The sequence below is a fragment of the Musa acuminata genome, chromosome BXJ3-8 (genome assembly GCF_036884655.1).
Source record: "Musa acuminata AAA Group cultivar baxijiao chromosome BXJ3-8, Cavendish_Baxijiao_AAA, whole genome shotgun sequence".
Classification (NCBI taxonomy): domain Eukaryota; kingdom Viridiplantae; phylum Streptophyta; class Magnoliopsida; order Zingiberales; family Musaceae; genus Musa; species Musa acuminata.
Genome location: NC_088356.1, coordinates 4,575,609 through 4,596,023, shown reverse-complemented (window position 1 = coordinate 4,596,023; position 20,415 = coordinate 4,575,609). Strand labels below are relative to the sequence as shown.

General features: G+C 36.7%; 2 protein-coding genes across 8 annotated transcripts; both read left to right on the top strand.

Moving 5' to 3' along the window:
• The first annotated feature begins 313 nt into the window (after nt 1–313).
• On the top strand, nt 314–6,794 carry LOC103993641 (thioredoxin O, mitochondrial). 4 transcript variants are annotated; one of them, XR_672372.3, is made up of 8 exons: nt 314–563; nt 638–703; nt 799–849; nt 2,460–2,539; nt 3,705–3,749; nt 5,797–5,891; nt 5,988–6,072; nt 6,573–6,794. XR_672372.3 is itself a non-coding variant. In XM_009413782.3 (7 exons), exons 1-7 carry the CDS (start codon nt 359–361, stop codon nt 6,580–6,582), a joined length of 552 nt encoding a protein of 183 aa, XP_009412057.2. In that variant the 5' UTR covers nt 314–358; the 3' UTR covers nt 6,583–6,794. The 4 variants fall into 4 exon arrangements, 2 of the variants coding, with proteins under 2 accessions (XP_009412057.2, XP_018685948.2); XR_001979458.2 differs by lacking the exon at nt 3,705–3,749; XM_009413782.3 differs by lacking the exon at nt 5,988–6,072.
• Nucleotides 6,795–7,285: 491 nt separating this feature from the next.
• On the top strand, nt 7,286–20,377 carry LOC135585793 (cytochrome P450 97B2, chloroplastic-like). 4 transcript variants are annotated; one of them, XM_065163880.1, is made up of 14 exons: nt 7,286–7,473; nt 8,632–8,753; nt 10,038–10,156; nt 10,893–10,977; nt 12,095–12,330; nt 13,032–13,205; nt 16,556–16,603; nt 16,703–16,762; nt 16,901–16,987; nt 17,081–17,169; nt 17,736–17,827; nt 19,363–19,424; nt 19,800–19,949; nt 20,046–20,377. In XM_065163880.1, exons 1-14 carry the CDS (start codon nt 7,340–7,342, stop codon nt 20,259–20,261), a joined length of 1,674 nt encoding a protein of 557 aa, XP_065019952.1. In that variant the 5' UTR covers nt 7,286–7,339; the 3' UTR covers nt 20,262–20,377. The 4 variants fall into 4 exon arrangements, with proteins under 4 accessions (XP_065019952.1, XP_065019953.1, XP_065019951.1 ...); XM_065163879.1 differs by having other exon boundaries at nt 7,288–7,473; nt 8,632–8,815; nt 10,049–10,156; XM_065163882.1 differs by having other exon boundaries at nt 7,356–7,473; nt 10,049–10,156.
• The last annotated feature ends 38 nt before the right edge of the window (nt 20,378–20,415 follow it).

Sequence of the window (20,415 nt, the reverse complement as noted above, 5' to 3'; positions counted from 1 at the left end):
ATTCTCAAACTATAAATAAAGATTTTTCCAAATATGATTTCATGTCTTAAAGCATTGCATTATGAGGATTTGAGGAGCCTTATCGTTGCATTCACGGTACGAGTGTATCACAAGGAATCATGCCATGTCCTAAATTGGGCCATGGAAGCCCAAATTAAACAAGCTTCGAGATTACGTGTTAAATTGGCCCAATAAAGCCCAAGTTATGTAGCCTAACTAAGAATAAAATGTACTGATTGGGTCATGTGGGCCCAACTTTCTTAGAGTCGGCCATGGGCTGGACTCTATAATGTCCCCGCTCAATAGTCGATCAAATCTCTTCCTCCTCCCATCCGTGGAAAGAGGCGAAACAGGCGCGATGGCGGCGAGAAGGGTTGCGATCCTCCTTCGCTCTTCCCTCGTACGGCCTGTCTCTCGCGGTCTCCCTACCTTCTCCTCCCTAAGTAATCCTCCTCTTTCCCAGCTAGAGTTGTCGCCGCCTCTCATGACCTCGCCTGTTTTGCCTCGTCGCTTCTCCTCCGACCGTTTCCTTCTCTCCTCCCGACCCTTCTCCTCCGATTCCGGTAATGTCACCCCCTCGGCTATTGTATTTTATGTATGTGGTTGGTTTTGTTACCGAATTCTTGAATGGAATTAGGTCCGTCGAACGTTGTTCTTCTTCAAGATGGAGATCAGGTCACTGCTGCGCTCGAAAAGGCCAAAGGTGAGTAGGTTATTTATCATTCATCCTACTTTTTTTCTGCTAGGGTTTTGTTCTTTGAATTAATGTAATGAATTCTTTATCCGATTTGGTTTCAGATGTGAAGTTGCCGGCCATATTTTACTTCACGGCTACGTGGTGTGGACCTTGTAAGATCCTGTCTTGATTCGATTTTTTTTTTTTTAACAGTAACTTCATTAAAGCAAATCAGAACATTACATACCAGAAATCCGGAGCATTAAGCTCATCCTCTAAACTAAAAAACGAGAACCTCCTAGTTCTCTCAAGGTTAGCCATCTTGTGTGACTTTACATTGAGTCCTCTTGGAATATAAGATATTAAGACAACAGGGGGGTGCAAAACAAGCTCCCTAAGGTTAGCCATCTTGTGCGCCTTTACTGTAAGGTTTTGATCTCGATGTTGTGTTTGCACGTGCATGTTTTTGTTTTGTACTGTGATATCCAAGTAGCAGTTCTTGAGGATGTCACAAATATGATTGAGGGCCTAAAGATTTTGTTTCATGCCATGTATTAATATTGCATTGTTAATTCTTTCGATAGATTGTGGGACCTCTATGTGTATGTGTCTGTAGGGAACTGAAAGAGTTTGTCTTCAACTATTTGGGATTGATTGAAATCCATACAAGTAGGTATAGCCAAAAATTTAAAAGAGAAAAAAGAATTCTTTTTCCAATTTGATGTCAGATGTTAAGTTGCCTGTGATATTTTACTTCACGGCCATGTTTGGATGCTGAAATTCATACAAGCAATGCAGCCAAAAAAGATTCTTTATTTATTTTGGATTGAATGAAATCCATACAATTAATGTAGTCAAAAAAGGAAAAAGAAGAAAAAGAAAGGCTGCTGTTTGGATGTAACATCTGATCTATGTACATTCATATTATATGTTGCACTTGATATACATACTCTTTCTCTGTTTTTTATGTACATGTCTGAGAAATTTTTTACCTCATTGCTATATGGTTTTGTCATGAAGTGAACAGGAACATTTGTTTTCCTTAAGAAAGATATTAATTTAGGAGATTCAAAATTAGTTAGCAAAAACTTCTCGTTGATGAGGACTTTGATCTGGCATTTCACGTTTCAAGTTAGCAATAGTATTTTACATTTTTGGCCCTTTTGAGTTTGTTGATAATACATTTTTGTAATATTTTTGGGTCTAACTTAAATTGAGGATTTTGTGGTGTCTGGTTGTGTAGATTTGAAAAAAGAGGATTTAGAGCATACTCACTTTCCCTTCAAGATTGAATAGTTCACTGGATACTAAAATAGAACATCAAAACCAAGACTTTTAGATTGAAACTAGTACATAAGTTGTTTTATAAGTTTGACAATGTGTTATTGAAACTTGATAGTCTTGCAACGGCATAAATAATATCCAAGGATTTAGTTTTTTGGAGTAATATAAATTTTGGAGAGGTGGAAACAGAAATTTTATCGGTTACATCCTATAAGTAATAATAGTTTAAACTTTTAGCTGTTGTTAGAAGTGGAGGTTTGACACTGAATTGACATGGATTGGTGCCCAGAATTCTGAAATTGAAGGAAATCTTTTAGCTGATCTTCTTATCCCTGAAGTTTTAGTTTGGAGAACTTTGGGCCTGTGGCAATTATTGCTTCTACTTAACTGATATAATCTGCTAATAACTATTCATGTAAGATTTTGTTTATCTAGAATTTAAGATATAAGTTTTCAAATTTGAAATTTGAGCTATCTGTTCTTATTTTTCTTGTTTTAGGCAGGGCCATAGCCCCAGTAATCGAACAATTGAGTCATGAATTCCCACATGTCACTACATATAAGATTGACATTGATCAGGTATTATGTGCTTAATTGCTTTCATAGCTTTTGTTGGCATTTCTGGTTGGTGATGTAAGTGGTACATAGTTGATATGCGTCAGGATAAACCATGAGGGTTTTAGTCTATATGACTAAACTTCTTGGTTATGATATGATTGTTAGTTAGCTATGTTCCTTAATGATGCTAGCCTCTTTTGTCTTAAAGCTCCTATGAAGAGGTTGTTGCATGAGATTATGTTGATCCAAACAATTGTATCTTGCATAAACTTGCTCTTTTTCCAAAGTTGGTGCTCCTTTAGCTGTGATACTGTTCACGAGAAATTTCCTACCTTTTCTGTTAATTTAATTGATCCATTTTCTGTAGTTGCTACTTGTTCACATCAAGTATTATCTATTATATACAAAAAACAATTTTGGAACTGCTTTCTGATAATCTTTGCGATGCATGAGTTGTTTTTTAATTTTTTTACTTTTAGGAATAGCATGATCTTATAACTTTTGGAAATATACACTGGTTTTTTAGTTTTAAGGAATAGCATGGATTTTTTTTAACATTTCTCTAATGCAGAATACAAATTGCAAAGTGAAAAGGGCACATGGAACTGAAATGTGTGGCAATTTGTATCTTCCATGTGTCACACTGTTGCAACTTTACTGCTAAGATAAGATTAATCAGGCACCACATTTTGCTTGCTTGAAATGGACATATAGGTCTTTGTATTACTAGGAGATCAGAAGATTAGATGTTCTAGTGTCAAATATTCAGATTTTTTTTCTTGCTAAATTCTCCATAGCTGTTTGATTGTTTCATGAGGACACATTCAGACTAGGTGGATAATTGATGTAAGGCCATGATATTCCTTTCTGTTGCTACACATGGTTTCCTGGAAACAATACCCTCCTTTTAAAATTTGACAATTTAAATGTGTTATAGGAAAGTTCCTATGCTGATGATAGTACATTGTTTGTGGAACTTTAACAGAATCCTTTTTTCAACATTTGACAACATAAATATGTTTTTGGCAAGCTCCTATGCCGATAATAGTATTATGTTTCTGGAACATTATTTGGTCCTTTTTGAGTTTTGGTAATATGCGTATTCTGATTTAGGATGTTTCTCTTTTTATATCAAGTTTTGTATTACCTTTTAAACTCATCCTTAGGCGATTGACTTGGTTTGTAGGAGGGCCTTGGAAGTATACTGAGCAATCTTCATATTTACTCTGTGGTAAGCATAATGCAGCAACACCATTGTCAAAACTGATAGACATATTATATGTAATAAGCTAAGGCACCTTTTTTAGATACCTTAAATTTTGCTATGATTGTTTTAGTTCTTATATACTTGGATAACTGTCGTTGCTATGAAATAATTTGGAAAATGCATATCATGTTTAAAAAATTAGATGACAAGAAAATATGAAGTGACTAACGACATGAAACAGAAAGTTCTGCTTTTCTGTGAATGAGAATATTTACATCTAAATATTAGTAATTTAAAAAGCGCTATGTGTCAAGGTTCCAAAACGCTTGAGCGCCTAGCCGCCCGGCCAAGAGAAGCGAGGTGCTCCCGAATATTACAATTAAAATAATATACAACTAAATGAAAATATGCTAAACATGTTTATGAAGACCTATGTTAGAATTAAACTGCTCCAAAAGCATCTTGTTAATCAAGAATGTTTTGCTGCTCTAAGAAATCATCAAGTAAAAGCTTAGGGAGTTTCATGGATAAATCAAAGTGCATATTGCCCATGGCATTGTAGATACAAGAAATATATTTAAACTGCTCCAAACGAGTTGCTACTCGTCCGTTTGCAGTTTAATTAATAGGAAGGTGGGGGAACCAAAGGGCGGCGAACGAAACTGCAGCTATGAATGGATGAAGCAGCAGTGGCAGACGAAGGCAACAGACGATGTTGTCGACGATGGCGGACGGAGCTGCAGCATTGGACGGAGCGTGCGAAGGCTGCGAGCAAAGGCAATAGAAGTGGTTGCCATCGGCGGCAGATAGAGCTACTACAACAGCAAACAGAGTCGTATCGGTGGAAGAGGTTTAGGGTTTAGAGTCTTTAGACTAGCTGCAGTGGTGGACGAGCTGCAGTGATGGATGAGTTGTAGCGATGGCAGCTGAGCTGCAGCGGCGAAGGAGATTGGATGAGGTTGTCGATGGCGACTGGCAGAGCGAATAAAGGTGACAGATGTGGGGTTTCTTTCACCTTTGTTTTCTTTTATAGGGTTGGGCGAGGGAGGGGGGTTGGACTAACTATGGTAGTTGGTTCAACTGAACCAACTTATAAGTCCAATCGAACCAACGATTGAACCCGACCAAAGTTGGCTCGGGCGCTTGCCTCGCCTCTCCCGAGCGTCTTTTGAAAACACTGCTAAAGATATCCTTGAATCTTATAATCTATTTCCTTCCTGCAATATGTAGGTTGAAACGTTTCTCCGGAAGCTAATCTTTCTACTCTCCAATAAATCAAGCATGACTTGTGGAAATATTAATATAGAAATTGGCATTGATATTACCATCGCTGTTAATCAAGCATGACTGTAAATGTTTTTATATATGGAACACAAACTTTTGGATATTGTTTCTACTTTCTAGGCATTAGCATCTGTCTCAAGTATACCAGTGTCACTTCTGAGCTGGTCCTTACTCGGACACAGCCTGCTCCAATGTGATAGCACAATGTGAAATAATATATCTACAAAAAAGAAAATAAAAATCTGTTTTGCCCATTGATTATCATAGAACAGGGAAAAAAAAAGGAGTGGTACCTATCGTCATCACCTTTCAAGTGCGTCTTACAAAGGAGGGGGCTGGATTGAGCTTTTATGCAGTGAGATATCAGTTGAAGTCGGCCTATTTATACTGTTTCAGATTGGAAAGATTGAATTTTGCTCACCCTAGGTTCCTCTTCCGAATGTCTTATTGGCCAGTATATGTTGGATAATATACCCATTATGATCTGATAGGTAAGTCCTTAGTTTGGATGTTTTCTAGTAAATCTGTATTTTAGCCCTAAATATATGATCAATAAACTGTGCGCACATGGTGGTGTTCTGTAGTACTTTTTACATAATTTTTTTCTCAAGAGGAATACCTTGTGCTTTTTCTCTGAGTTCTTCAGAAGATGTTGGATCACCTTGTGTGTGTGTGTGTATGTATATCTATATCTCTTAAATATGTCAAATTTATGTCTGGCATTTTTAAGGTAACAGCGTCCTGCGTTTTTGCATGTTTTATATAATTAAAATGCCTTTTGCTGCAGCCAACTTTTCACTTTTTTCATGATGGTCAAAAGGCTACTGAAGTTGTCGGTGCTGATGTTCAACGACTGAAGAACACAATGGAAAATCTCTACAAGTAAATCTTTGGCAGTTCTCTTGATTTTTCAGTTTTTCTTTCCTCAATATCAGCACCGTGTTTGTTGCTTTTAACACGTGGAAAAGGTGTGTACAGTTGATTTTAGCTTATACTTGGGTGATATGACAATAAGAAGCCTAAAGTTTCTACTATTTTTGGGATCAGCTAGTTTCCACTCCAAGTATGAAATTAAATATGTTTTATTTGTTATCTATGTTTGTTGTTGTCAAATATTATGTGATATCATGTCAGCCAATAGTTTAGGACCAGACTTTTTTTTTTAATAGAAATGTAGATTTTGATGTTGTTTATGCAAATGAGATGCAATTGACTGTACATATGATTCTAGGAGTAGGTGAGGCAGGAGACGGTAGGAAGTTTGAGGAAGGCTTAGATTTTGCCTATATGTTATCAATAATTTTCTTTTTTGTTTTCGAAAAATGTTTCTTGTAGTTTCAGTCGTGGTACGTTAAATATTATAAGGGCCAATCCTGCGTTAGGAGAAACCACAGGATATGGTGAGAGCTAGGCATTGTCAGACCTCTCTATTGCCTTCGTTGCTTGATAGGTGTCAAATTAAATGCATCAATATGATGATTTATTTTTTTTTTTATAGTGGTGCGCACAACTTGTACGAACATCTAGTTGATAAATGATTCTTTCTCTCTAATCTTTTAACAGGCAAGAATAAGGAGAAGAGGTGACCGGGAAGAAAGCATTTTTCTACAATGGAAGAACTTGATGAAAGTATCAAAGTATCAACTTTCCATCTTGGCTGGTTGTTGTTGCTCTTGCTTGCTTCTATTACATGTTTACAACAAGCTATAGCTCGTCTTAAACAGATTTGAACAACGAAATGTTACAGTAACAAATGGATAGCTTAACTATCCATTTCTTCGTTTCTTTTGTGCGTCACTTGATACCAAGGAACTGCCAAGGATGCCAACGTATCTTGGGCCATTAAGTAACAGCGAAGAGCAGTAGATACATGTTGTGTAGACACGTGTTATGGCACACGTGTCTCGTTCCTCTTTTATGTTGCCACCGCACGAAAGCACCGAAGAGCGCGTGCGGTCAGTGCCCATTAGCCACCGCCCATCTCCCACTCATCCAAAGTGGGATCTCCATTACGAGTCACCCAAAATGGAGCTCGGTGACGATGTATATAAATAAATATAGTTTATATCATTTTTTTGATTTCGGATCTCGAGGTCATGTCTAGGATCGATTCCATTTAGAATTGTGTCGCCGATGTTGAACTAAATACAAGGGTAGAGTTCAAGCTCTTCAGTTTACACGTGGGTCCTCCAAAGGGTAATTTTGTAATTTGATGTATTATCAGGACTAAATAATGAATTTGATATTTGCAGGGGTGTCTCTCTGCAAATCTTGCATCATATGTTACAAAAGACCTTATCTCGCCAGCCTTTGTAAATCACAAGGACGCCATGAACGCCTTGGCGCTCTTGCAGCTCCCGACGGTCATCAATGGCGGATTCCAGCGTGTCCCCCTCCCCCGAAACACCTTCCCCACGCCCGTTCCCTTCTTCGAGTCCAATGGGACCAAACCTTCTCTCATCCGGTGGGTTCTCGTGTACCTTTTTCTTTTTTATTTCATTTCTTTTCTTGCTCGGTGCTGCTAACCAATTGAATTCAGCTGCTGCAACGTTTCCTGGGAATGATTTGTAAGCTCCAGTGGGAAGTATTGTGTTCTTGACTTTTCCGTTTTAGCTCATCGGCTCTAACGGGAGATACATTTTTTTTTTCCTGTTCAGATTGGTGTTCGACCTTTTCTGGTTCATGATTTGTTTTAGGTCTTAGGTTTAGGTTATGGTTTATGGAACTTCTACTATTGAGACGCGAACATGAATCTTGTGAAAGACACACTCCCATTCCACTTTTGGATACCCACGGGATCGGACCCTTTCGCATGCAGTGGGTTCTTGCCTTCTTGGTTTTTTTGAATGTATTTTTCTTTGTGATCCTTTCTCTTCTTTCTCTCTGCAGATCAACTAATTCTTCTGTTGCAACTTTTTTTGGTATTTGGGAATAAGTTCCGGCGGAAATATTTGGTTCTTGAGTGACAAATCATAGTATATCTGTTCCAACGCAATATATGTACTTTTTTTCTTGAGGTTGTCGTCCTTTGAGTTCATGCTTAGGTATAGAAATTTACTGATAAGATACAGACATAACTTCTTATTAAAGAATCCATGAGAGGTCTTATTTCAAGGGTACTAATGAACAAAATCTGATCTTTTCAGGTTCGTCAAACTCATTTATGTTCCTGTAATTTCACTGCAATTGTAGTACCCATAAGATTGAGTTTGATAGTTTCGAGCTTGATTTCTTAGACTGTTTGAAATCAAACTAGGTTTACCTTGCATCATAAAGACGTTAACAACATTTCAAGTGGCCGAACAAGAGCACATCAGAATTATGTCCGTGGGTGAATCTGCCAATGTCGCTGGCGTGGATGTTTTGGCTCCCTTGGAGTAATTATTTTGGCTATAGAAGCTACTCATCATTAAGAGAAATGTTAAGCCAATTAAGTCTTCTTGTATTGTGTATACTCCTTTTATTTATACTATGACAAGTCGTACATTGACACTAATATCAAGTTCTGATGATTACTGAAGCTACATCTCCAAAATTATTTTGAACTTACTGACATGTATGTGATACCAAAATTATATGGAATTTTAGTATTATGAACATTATTCAATTTGTTCTCATGCAGATGCCAATCGACAAGTATGGAGAAACCAAAGACTTCGAAAAGAAATCTCCTTGACAATGCAAGCAACCTTCTTACTAATTTCTTAAGTGGGGGTCGCCTCGGAGATATGCCCACTGCTGAAGGTGCTGTCTCTGATCTGTTCGGTCGGCCTCTTTTCTTTTCACTCTATGATTGGTTTCTAGAGGTGCTTATTTCTTCCATCTTATGTTTTTTGTGAAATTTAATTTTTCTTTATGTAAGCTGTAGACTTTATTTTCATATTTGAAAAAGTAGGTTATGCTTCAATTGCTGGAAATTTTTGATGATTTGATGCACAGACAATTGCTTTCACAAGATGTAATAGTTTTCTAGAATGCTGTAGAATTAAGTCATAGCATGTGTAGGGATCAAATACAAAAATCTGTATGTTCTCACTTGATTTTCTTACTCAAAATTTTTTTAAAACATCATATGCTTCTATCCCTTGTTGGAAGAAGCCTCATGCACTGCCACAAGAATTTCCCTTATACTTGGTGCTACGCATAGTGGCTTATATATTCCAATATGTGCTACTAATATTTAAAAAATCAGAAATTTGATAAGGCCCACTCATCTATTGGTTTTGATCTTCTGAGTCATTTGACAGATTTAGGTCCCTTTTCTCATGTCTTCATCGAAGAATTTAAAGAAAAATCAGTGAAGAGAGCACTTGGAACTGAGAACAGAAACAAAACAGTTCATTGTAGTAGCCTCGGTTTTTAGTGTTAAACTGTTGATAAATCTGAAGTTTCCAAAACAGATTGAAAACAAACAAGAATTGGTTTGCTGATGACTTTATAACAAGATGCGCAACGATTTATATATTTGATGTAATCTATCAGAATTTAGATATTAAAGCTCAGATTTCTTGGGCAAGATGTATTATTTTAAAGTTAGGATGAGCTGTGCAGCTGCATGGATATAGTTGATCTACATATTTCTTTTCTGCACAAGGCTTTCATCTTCAGGCTTTAACTTTGCCTTTACTATCTATTCTGGAGAATCTGGACAAAGTCATTTGCATAAAATAGAATCTTGGAGAAAATATTGCAAGAGATATTGGTATGAAAAGGCTAAATTTAGTCTTTCCACAATCTTTTTTGTACTTAAGGATGGGGGCTAGAAAAAATGTTCAGGTAAAATTCTGTGTTGTATGCTGCATATTGTTGAAAGTGATCTATCATAGTTTCCTTTGAAATAAACACGTTCAAGGCCCAAATGTTCTGTAAATGCTAAATTTATGATTCAGTTACTGTACAAATATGAAAATACTTTTGGTTTGAGAGCTAAGTTTACGTACACACTTGCTTTCCTATGTCATCAGTAATCTCTGTGTTGATTTTTCCAACATTAGATCAAGTGTTCCAATATGCTAATATGGTTCCTAGTTATCATACAGCATGGCTCAGTTTACAAACTTGCCTTTGGACCCAAAGCATTTGTTGTTGTATCTGACCCTGTTGTGGCAAGACATATCCTTCGTGAAAATGCATTTTCCTATGATAAGGTGTGTTGTCCTACCATATAATTTTACATTTACACACGACTTTCATTACTTGTTTCCCATATTCTTATACAGCTTTGCTTCAACCTCTTTATTTACAAATACAAGTTACTTTCTACAGTTTCCATCTTTATTCTTGTTGCATTGGACTTGCTATATGTGCCTACAGGTTACCTAGGGATTCAAACAACTGAGAATTTGTGACTGTTTGAAAATTTGTTGGTTTACACTATGATTACATGTGTTTTGTTCTTCAGTATATGTATTTGTAGTACTCAAAACTTGTTGGTTTACACTATGATTATGTGTATTTTGTTCTTCAGTGTATGTATTTGTGGTACTTCTATTTATCCTTATGTAGGTTTATATGTATGTATATATATATATATATGTACGTATTTATGTATGTATATATATATATATATATATGTATGTATATATGTATGTATATATATATGTATGTATGTATACATACTAGGGTTTTCACTTGGTCTCTACTGAGTTACATTTTGTGAATTTCCTTGGTTTTGCTATTACTTTTGCTTGGCTTGTCTCATGTATTACTTAAATTTTAAGTTGGAGACTACACTTACTACTAATCACAAATCTAGCATCAACAATCCGCACATTAAATCTAACAGAGTTAACCGGATAAGCTTTAACTGGTCATTTTTTTTGTGTCACACTTATATCGGTTCTTTTGAAAGTTATTAACAAATATTTTTCACTTTCAATTTAGGGAGTTCTTGCTGAAATTTTAGAACCAATAATGGGAAAAGGGCTCATACCTGCAGATCTTGACACTTGGAAACAGAGGAGAAAAGGTTAGAAGTTCATCCCATCTTTGATATATACTTGTCCTTAACTACAGATGTTATTGGATTATTAACAAATACATGTGATCTCTATGAAAATCTCTGATAACTAGCTTTGTTATGTACTCCATGATAAAATTTTAAAGACAGTTTCAAGATTTCACGATGTCTCTTTACATAGTATCTGAGACTAGAATGATCATCTCAGTAATTAGCACTAATGAGTGAATAAAGTTTGATAATATGTTGGGATTTTTCCCTTTAATTTAGCAGGTAATAAGGGAATAGATGCATAATCCTCAGCACAAGCTTGGGAGTCACCATAAAGAAGGTGGCAGTCTCGAGATTTAGTCAGATTATTGTGTTTCCATGAATTAAATCCATTAATGCATAATTTTGCTTTTACAAATTAAGGCATCAACCTGACAGTGAAGCATGACTAATATGTTGAGAAAAAAAAAATCTCACTCTGAGGCATCTGATGGTCTAGACTGGCTGCAGAATGTTGGGCAATGATGTCTAGCAGGTTGGCTGACCAAGTTGGATTCGATGTTATTGAAGTGAGAGGGCAAGCAAATTGCACTGCAACAAAGAGAAGTGCTAACATGAAACTTTTCACTTATTGCAAGTTAGGTTAGCTACAATATAACTATCATCTCTCTCGTGCTTCTACTTTGTCAGTAGAAAACATATAATTGACATCAGTTATTGAGTTTACTAGCGATCCATTTCTTTTTTGCACATCTTGAGTAGTCTTAAATTTTTTTTTTCTAGGATCTTGTTTCACATGTTTTCTTACTAGTTTCTTCATGATGTCTTGAGAAAATGTTCTTGTTTCATCTAAACAAATCCCTCGCAACATTCTGTTGTTCTATTTATATAGGAATGATTGTACATTTTTCTTTAAAATAGCCCATAGCAATATAGCATTCTATGTGAAGTTGTTTGTGCGTAACCTTTGGTAGCTCATCTTGATTATTCTGATTTATATATTTGGATCTGTTCTCATTTGTTATTACTTTTTCTTTATGAATCTCTTGTTGAGAGCAAGTAATCCTTTGTACATTCTCATTCTCTTTTTGTCGAGTGTCGCTTCTCGAATACTACTGATCTTTTTTATTTGCAGTTATTACACCTGGATTTCATTCTTTATTCCTGGAAGCCATGGTGAAAGTTTTTACTGACTGTTCTGAAAGAAGCATATTGAAATTTGAGAAACTCTTGGAAATACAGAATTCTGAAACAAAAGAAATTGAGTTGGATCTTGAAGCTGAATTTTCAAGTTTAGCACTTGACATAATTGGTCTGGGTGTGTTCAACTATGACTTTGGCTCTGTGACTAAAGAATCTCCTGTTATCAAGGTTTGACTTTGAATGCCATATGTTGCTCATTTTAGTATTACAGTTTTTGTCTGAGTTGTTACTTTCTGTTGGGACATTTGCCATTTTCTCCTTTGTTTGTGGATTCAAGTTAACATAACATCAGAAATAGAGACATTTAATAGGTGTATCTTATATGAGCATCTAATCTACTAACCTGTATCCTTTTACTCATCTTTGATGCTAATAGAGATGAGAAATGAGGTACCTGTAGACCCACAAAAGAATCCTTGTACTCATCTTGATCAATGTCTAATTGACATGGCCAAGTTTTTAAATATTGGTCTGATAATGGCTTTGGTAACCTATCTGATAGGGATGCTGGGTTGTTTACTGATTTTTACCTCCCGGTATTTTTGAATAGAAGTAATAAAATGAACTGTATATACATCAGTATGGGACTATTTTGATATTAGTATTTGTGGTCTGACTGGTAATACTGGTAGGTATATACTGACCCGGTTGGTCCTTAAAACCTTGGATATGACAGTCTACCTGCCTACACTTGCTGGTCAAAGATGCATTTAAATTAATTAGAAATAATTATGAACTTTTGTGATTGCTTTTCCAAAAGCATCACTTCCAAATGGTAATTAACTGTCATATTTCTCATTATCATTACAGAAATTCTCATTATCATTCTACTTGTTTACCGAGTTTATTTCTCTTTCTACGCTGGCCAGGCTGTTTATGGAACACTTTTTGAAGCTGAACATCGATCGACCTTCTACATTCCTTACTGGAATCTCCCTTTTGCAAGATGGATAGTTCCTAGGCAGCGTAAGTTCCACAATGACCTCAAGATTATAAATGATTGCCTTGATGGGCTTATCAAAAATGCCAAAGAGACAAGGCAGGTAAGCCTTAATTTTATGGGGCATACGTATAATTTTTTTTCTCTGGTACACTCTTTGCACAAACAATATGTTTAATATCTCCATTGTTGTATATCAGTGCGCTGATAATATGAACTGGACTAAATGCTTATTTCAATCATCTGATTGTTGCAATAGGATCAAGCTTGTTTTGTAGACTTTTAATTGCACACATTTGAACTTGGAATAGCATTATAGGAACTATAAAGTTCCTTTATTTACTTACCATGTTAGAAAAACACAATGATGTAAAATGCACTATATTGAGAAATCTGATCCGTATGGGGTTTGGGTTCAATGATCCGTCGATCCGATGCCATCTCTTGAATGAAAGTTTTTATGCAAAAGAGAGATATTGCTAGAAAACAAGCATAAAGCCGAAAGGAAAACGACATTTATTGCTTGTCAAGTTAAAGTGCCAACTACAAAGGCTAAGCAATGGAATAAAAGCGCGATAAGAGACATATAGATGCATGAGAATGCCGGTTGCCTTTGAACCATGGTCTGCCATACCGAAGCGTATCGCCCGTACCGGTCCGATGGGTTTTCGGTACGCGGACCGCCCGCTACCGGGCGGTACGCCCCAAAAACCCTCGTATCGGGCGATACGGGGCAAAATCGAGCGGTAACGGTCGAAATTTCGACCGTTACCGTCCGGCATCACTCGATAACGGTTGAAATCGACCATTACCGTACCGCACTGTAGCAGTGCTACAGTGTTCCGACAGATGATGGCGGTGATGCCGGACAGTCGTTGGTCTCGTCTACACAACTTGAGAGTAGTGAATGGACTGAGGAGTAATATTTTACAAATGCCACTCAAGATTCAGATCATGGAACTCGACAAGGTACTGGTCAAGTTTATGCGCGGAAGGGGAAGGGAAAGGGGAAGGGGAAGGGGATGGCAGTGGATGAATATGAACAAATACGATAGAGCATACATGATATAGACACAGAAAGAGGCTAATCGTATTATGGAGAATCATACGGGCAACAATAATATGGTGATAGTTGGTCATCCTTCTCTGAGCAACAACATTATACAGAACAGCACCAATATATGCCTCAAGAGCTGCATCAGACAAATATGATTCATGATGATCAGTCTACGATCAGCACCACATTGATGCATCAATGGCACACGGTGTATCAATACACTATGTCATGGGATCAATTTCATGATTGGGTCCAACAAACGTATCATATTGATATGTATCGGATCGAGGACCCCGATCCACCACCCGTGGAAGCCCGTCGTTCGTTTTGGTGGTAGAACAACAATCAGGTATATCTAGATATGTGATAATTTATTTCATTTGAATTTTAGAGTTTATATTGTAAAAAAATAGTCCAACAATTCAACTGATTTTTCTGTAGATATTTCAATCTATAACGGGCTGAAATACGAACCTCGAACAAGACTACCTCAAAGCCTGAAAAAGACATGTGATACTATTTTTACCTAATTTACATTGATTTTGCTAAACTTATACTATTACTATATTTATTTGTAACTTGAAAACCCTATCCTAACTTTTTTTTCTAATTTTCAGGTATTTTGGAGGGATAAATCGATAAAATCGGGTGTATCGCTCGGTACACCTCGGTATATCGGTCGGTACACCCGTACCGTACCGTACCGAGCCCGAGTCGAAACTCCGGTACGGTACGGTATGGCGGACCTTGCTTTGAACAGCACCTGCATGCTCTCGGCGGGTTGAGTATCACTGTCAGTTTCGGTCTCCACCTTCAGTCTCCACCTTGCTTGGAACGTCCACCTAAGGTTTCAATAGTGAATGTAGGGTTTTGGGACTTCTCACAGTGGCAGGACAAAGCTTTGTTGCAGAGCTCCAACTGTTGGAACTCAAGGAAGAAGGGGCTGCGGCTGTAGGTCTAGCTACACCTAGCAGAAATTTTCCTCTCTTGTTCTCTTCTCTCTCTACGGAAGCTGGAAAGCTAGGGCCAGCCGAGCTCCTTGATATTGCTTCTGGGATCCTTTAGATGGAGGCACACCCCTTGTTTTATAGGGTGAGGGGTGCCCCAAGTCGTAATTTGGTTAGGATTCTGTTTAGGGCTAGCGTATGGAAGTTCTACTCCTATTAAGAGTTGGTGCTACCCTCTTTTTGTGGTTGCCCTTATTTGGGTTAGAGCTGCCTTAATCCTAGTCCTACTAGGACTGGAATTGATCTATGTGGGCTGCTGTGACTTGGGTTTTGCTTTGGCCGAATAGGGCTTTGAGGCTTTAGGAGGCCCTTGGATAGGGGTTGGCTAGGCTGGTTGAATGTTGTTGAGATTTAATCTGCTTCAGAGTTAGGTTTCAACATTATCTTGATTGGTTATTGTTTATCAGCATAAAAGATTCAGGTAGAAAATGCTGGTTATGAGTTTGATATTTACAAGGTTCTCCTAGTCATATGTTGATTTCTAATTGTAAGTATAACCTTTGACTGGTCTGGCTTGTGCTAAACATGGACAAGTTAAAACAGCATAAGTGGAATGAGAACTGATTCTATTTGATTGCTTACCAGAAAAGAAATTTTATATAAATTTATATATACATATGAATATCTTATGTTCTGTTGTTAATGATTGATACATGCATATGTCCCTGTCTATGTTTATATAGTAGACATTTACATTTCCATTTAAATCTGCCTTCACAATATTGATAGTTTTGAGTGGAAAGTTAAGATGACTGTTATTAGCATAAAAAGTAATGACTTGCATGTACTAAACTGTCATTGTTGACCGGAAAGTGACTCGAGTCCGTCTCCACTGCAACTTTTATCAGCGTACCTTCACATGAAATAATGTGTGATATTTGACTGATTGCAGAAACATACTAGTTACCTGATTACAACATTGATCATATCATCTGTGACTTCACCTCTTGTGCATCATTTAGATTCTCAGACAGTAAGATAGAGTGTCCACCTTGTGGGCTTCCTCATGGTACATGCCCTAGTTGATGTACTTGAACATCTTTTGCATGCTTAAGTTTGACCATTTGGCAAGTATGCATTCCAACTGGATATTGCCATATCTGTTGAACCAAAGAATCCATTCCTGTTTGAATCTTTCTGACACCTATGTTTATTCACTGCTTTTACTTTGGTTACAGTTCAGCTCATAGTGAATTTCATGTATCTCTTTGCAAATTAGCTACATCAGCAAACCTGTACATATATCCCACATCAAATTAGCTCATAGTGAATTTCATCTATGTTTAACACAATGTTTATCAAGTTCTTGTCACATTGGAATTCTAGTTTATTAGTGCTTAATTATGCTTGTTAACTGTTACAAGACCTGATCGTCTTGTCTTGTCTTAGGAAACTGATGTTGAGAAACTTCAACAAAGAGATTACTCATCTCTAAAGGTTTGTTCATCTTTTTCTTCCTCTTCACAAAAGAGGCTGGTTTAATTCATTTGGAATTTAAACAGATTTCTACTATTCATACCATGAGAAAGCATGCAGGACATCAGTTTGCTGCGTTTTCTTGTCGATATGCGCGGTGTTGACGTCGATGACCATCAGGTAAATTCTGCCTGCCTTTTTTCATGTACCTTCTCTGTTTCAGCTGGATGCTATACATAAATTTCTAAGCAGTTTTACACTTCATTCTGTAAAGTATTTCTGTGATGTCTGTTTATAAATAATTATATATTTCTATAGCTTAGGGATGATCTCATGACCATGCTTATTGCGGGACATGAAACAACTGCTGCTGTGCTTACATGGTCGGTCTTTCTACTTGCTCAGGTATATTGGTGTTTTTGTAACTAGTGAGACCTTGCTTTACTAAGCGTTTCTTATTGTAGACTTTTCTGAAGGGTAGATTTTCTCCCGATGCAGAACCCCTCGAAGATGAGGAAGGCCCAGCTGGAGGTAGATTCCGTTCTTGGTGAAAAGAAAATAACCCTCGAATGCCTAAAAAAACTGGAGTATGTGTACAATTTGTTACAGTTCCAAGTTGATTTTCTATTTGTTAGTCTTTTAGGAGCTCCTTTGTTAGATTCTTTGTTTCTCCATATATTCATGCACATTCAAAATATATTCATTGCTTTTGCAAATTTTATATTTTGGAGAAAATGATATGTAGTCAAACAACATAAAATTACTTCAAATAGACTATTTTGTAACTAAAGTTCCTTTAGTTTGAGGAGCAGCAGCCGAATCATGATGGCTAATCCATTTCAGTCACCTGTATGGTCATTTGTTCTCACTGTTTGGTGATAGAATAAAATATATCCATCTCCACAGTTGTATAATACAACTTAATTAACTTACACATATGTTTAGTGCTTCCATCACTCTAGCAATATTTCATTTTAAAGTAGCTTCCACGTATGGTTACTATATACAGTTCTTTTTTGTCATGTTTTTGTTAGGTTTTCTGTTAAGGGTCATTAATAATTTAATATCATAATTATTTATTATTTTCTTCCTTTTAAATAATATCATGATCATTTGTTTTCTTATACTGTTTTAATAACTACTATGCCTCCAGATATATACGGCTTATCGTTGTTGAAGCTCTTCGTTTGTACCCTCAGCCTCCATTACTTATTAGACGTGCTCTCAAAGCAGATAAACTGCCTGGTACTTTCTCTTTCTTGTCAATGGAAAAGTCAGATTTTTTTAGATGATAGACATAATAAGTTCGAGTAAAGTGCACACTGAGAGTTACATGAACCTAGACCATTGGTAGCATGTACTTACTTGTTGATATATGAATTTGGGAATTTTACATTTTGGATGGGTTAATCTATGAAAATGTCACATTCTCCATCCTAAAATCATATGGGAAACAAAAACAAAATAAAAAAAGGCTCAACAGTATATATATTGTATTAGGCTGTAGCCTTGTGAGGTAGAATGTCACTTTTGATACAATGCATTAAATTTTTATGAAGAATGTGATAAAACTATAAAAGGCAATGCAGAACCAATATGTCTAATTTTCTCTGAAGTCTATACTTGAGCATCTGTCAAGTTTGATTGGTGGATGATCCACCTATAATTTCAAGTAAAGCCAAATCACTGAGTGTTGGATCTTTAAACCAGGAATGAGCTTATGATGTTGTATAGGAGTTGGATGGGATCAAATTGGTTTACCTGACTGATCAAACCTTTTATTTTTAACGGTCATGAGCAATAACAATTGTGATGGAGCATAACTGCATGCGTTGGAGTGCGGAGGTTTTAATGTATGATTTGTTCTCTTTGTATTCCCATAGTGACATATTGATAACAGTATCTGGTACCTTTTTAAAAAAAATAGAATATATTTTCATTATATTAATTGGCGTACATGACGCTCACATGTGGACTCGGATCTGAGATCTATCACTTTGTGCAATAATACACTAACCAACCCGGATGTCTCAACAGAGACAGTATCATGTACTTGGATATATAGCTTCTGTACAGAGTCTTATGCTGTCATACTTTAATATGATAGGGTATGTTGAGGATGCCTTGCTGAAAATTGAACAGCTTGATTAACTAGGAGTTGTTAAAAGGAGGATTTATTCAGAGCTGAAGGAACAATCTTCAAGAAAATAGAGGGGTGCAAGGTATAATAGATTCAAGAAATAATATGTTGTGAAGTGATACACAAGGAAGGTTAGTGCTTTGTATTCTAGAACGTTGATATGCAAATTATATATAAGAGAAAATTGATTGATTGTATATAAGAGAAAATGGATATTGCACTTAAAAATATCAACAACACTTAATTCTGCTTCATTTTGAACAACTACTTGGTTCCTTTCCCACCGTGGCTGCCGATTATGACGAGCACTGCTGGGTCATGTTCTGGTAGAGGGTCATTTAAGAATGTCTTAAATTCAAATATAACTACATTCACTTCAGTGAAAATTAACATTGCAGATGGTGAAACAAACCCTTAAATGACAGGAGTACATTTTGTGGTATCTATTACAAGTACTGCAAAATTAAGATAGTTTCAGCATCAAAGGTCAAATTAGTCATGTTCTTCTTTGGTAATGGTGCATTTTATCTTGATAGCTGTTTTAAGCTGCTATTCACATAAGTTCTCAATCAGTTTTGTTAATCAGATTTGATTCTGTTAGTTTGAACTTGCCATTGTTGTACACATCTTTAATTTTCAGGTGGTTATATGGGTTGTGATGATGGTTATGCAATTCCAGCAGGGGCTGATATATTTATCTCTGTGAGTGAATCCAAGATGCAATAGATCTTTGCTGCAATAACTGAACTACTGCATGATTTTGCTTTCGATTTGTTTAATCCAATACTTTTGGGTATAACTTTGTTATAAAATTAATCAAGAACCTCACTTTTTCTTCTCATGTTGTGTTGATGACTCTGATTATATAATTTTCAGTTTAATTTAATTATTTTCATCGTAAAATTTGTCGAGGATGTCAATCCCATTTATGCTAACAACTGATTTTGATATCCCAGTAAGTTGTTACTAGTTCAAAGCACCTTTACAAGTAGTGCATCTCTTCTAAGGATGGGTGTGCCGGTATTATCTAATTAATATTTACATTTTCTCTTACATTTGTTAAATGATTATATTCAGGTGTTCAACCTCCACAGATCACCATACTTCTGGGACCGGCCAAATGAGTTCGAGCCAGAGAGATTTTTAGCTCCAAAGCCAAGCGAAGGCATTGCAGGATGGGCAGGCTACGATCCCGGTCGTAGTCCTGGAGCCATGTATCCGAATGAGGTTCCTCTCGACGATTCCTAATGTAAAATTATCCGTAGATCATGCCTCGTTCCTTGACCCTCTTTAACTTATTCCTTGTGTGTTTCCAATTTTTAGATAACCTCTGACTTCGCCTTCATCCCATTCGGTGGCGGGCCGCGCAAGTGTGTCGGCGATCAGTTTGCACTGTTGGAATCCACCATAGCATTGGCTCTGCTGCTACAGAAGTTTGATGTGCTGCTGAGGGGGTCACCTGATGAAGTCGAGTTGGTCACTGGTGCAACCATCCATACCAAAAATGGTCTCTGGTGCAAGCTGAAGAAAAGGACATGAACAGAAGGTAAGTTTAGACAAAGAAATTGAAGGGAATTTTGAGGAATGCTTTATATAATCTGTATAGATATTATGTGATGTCGTATGCTCTCCAAAAATGATAAGACTATTTTACATATACTGTTTATTCCTCGATCATTTAGTCATTAAAAAG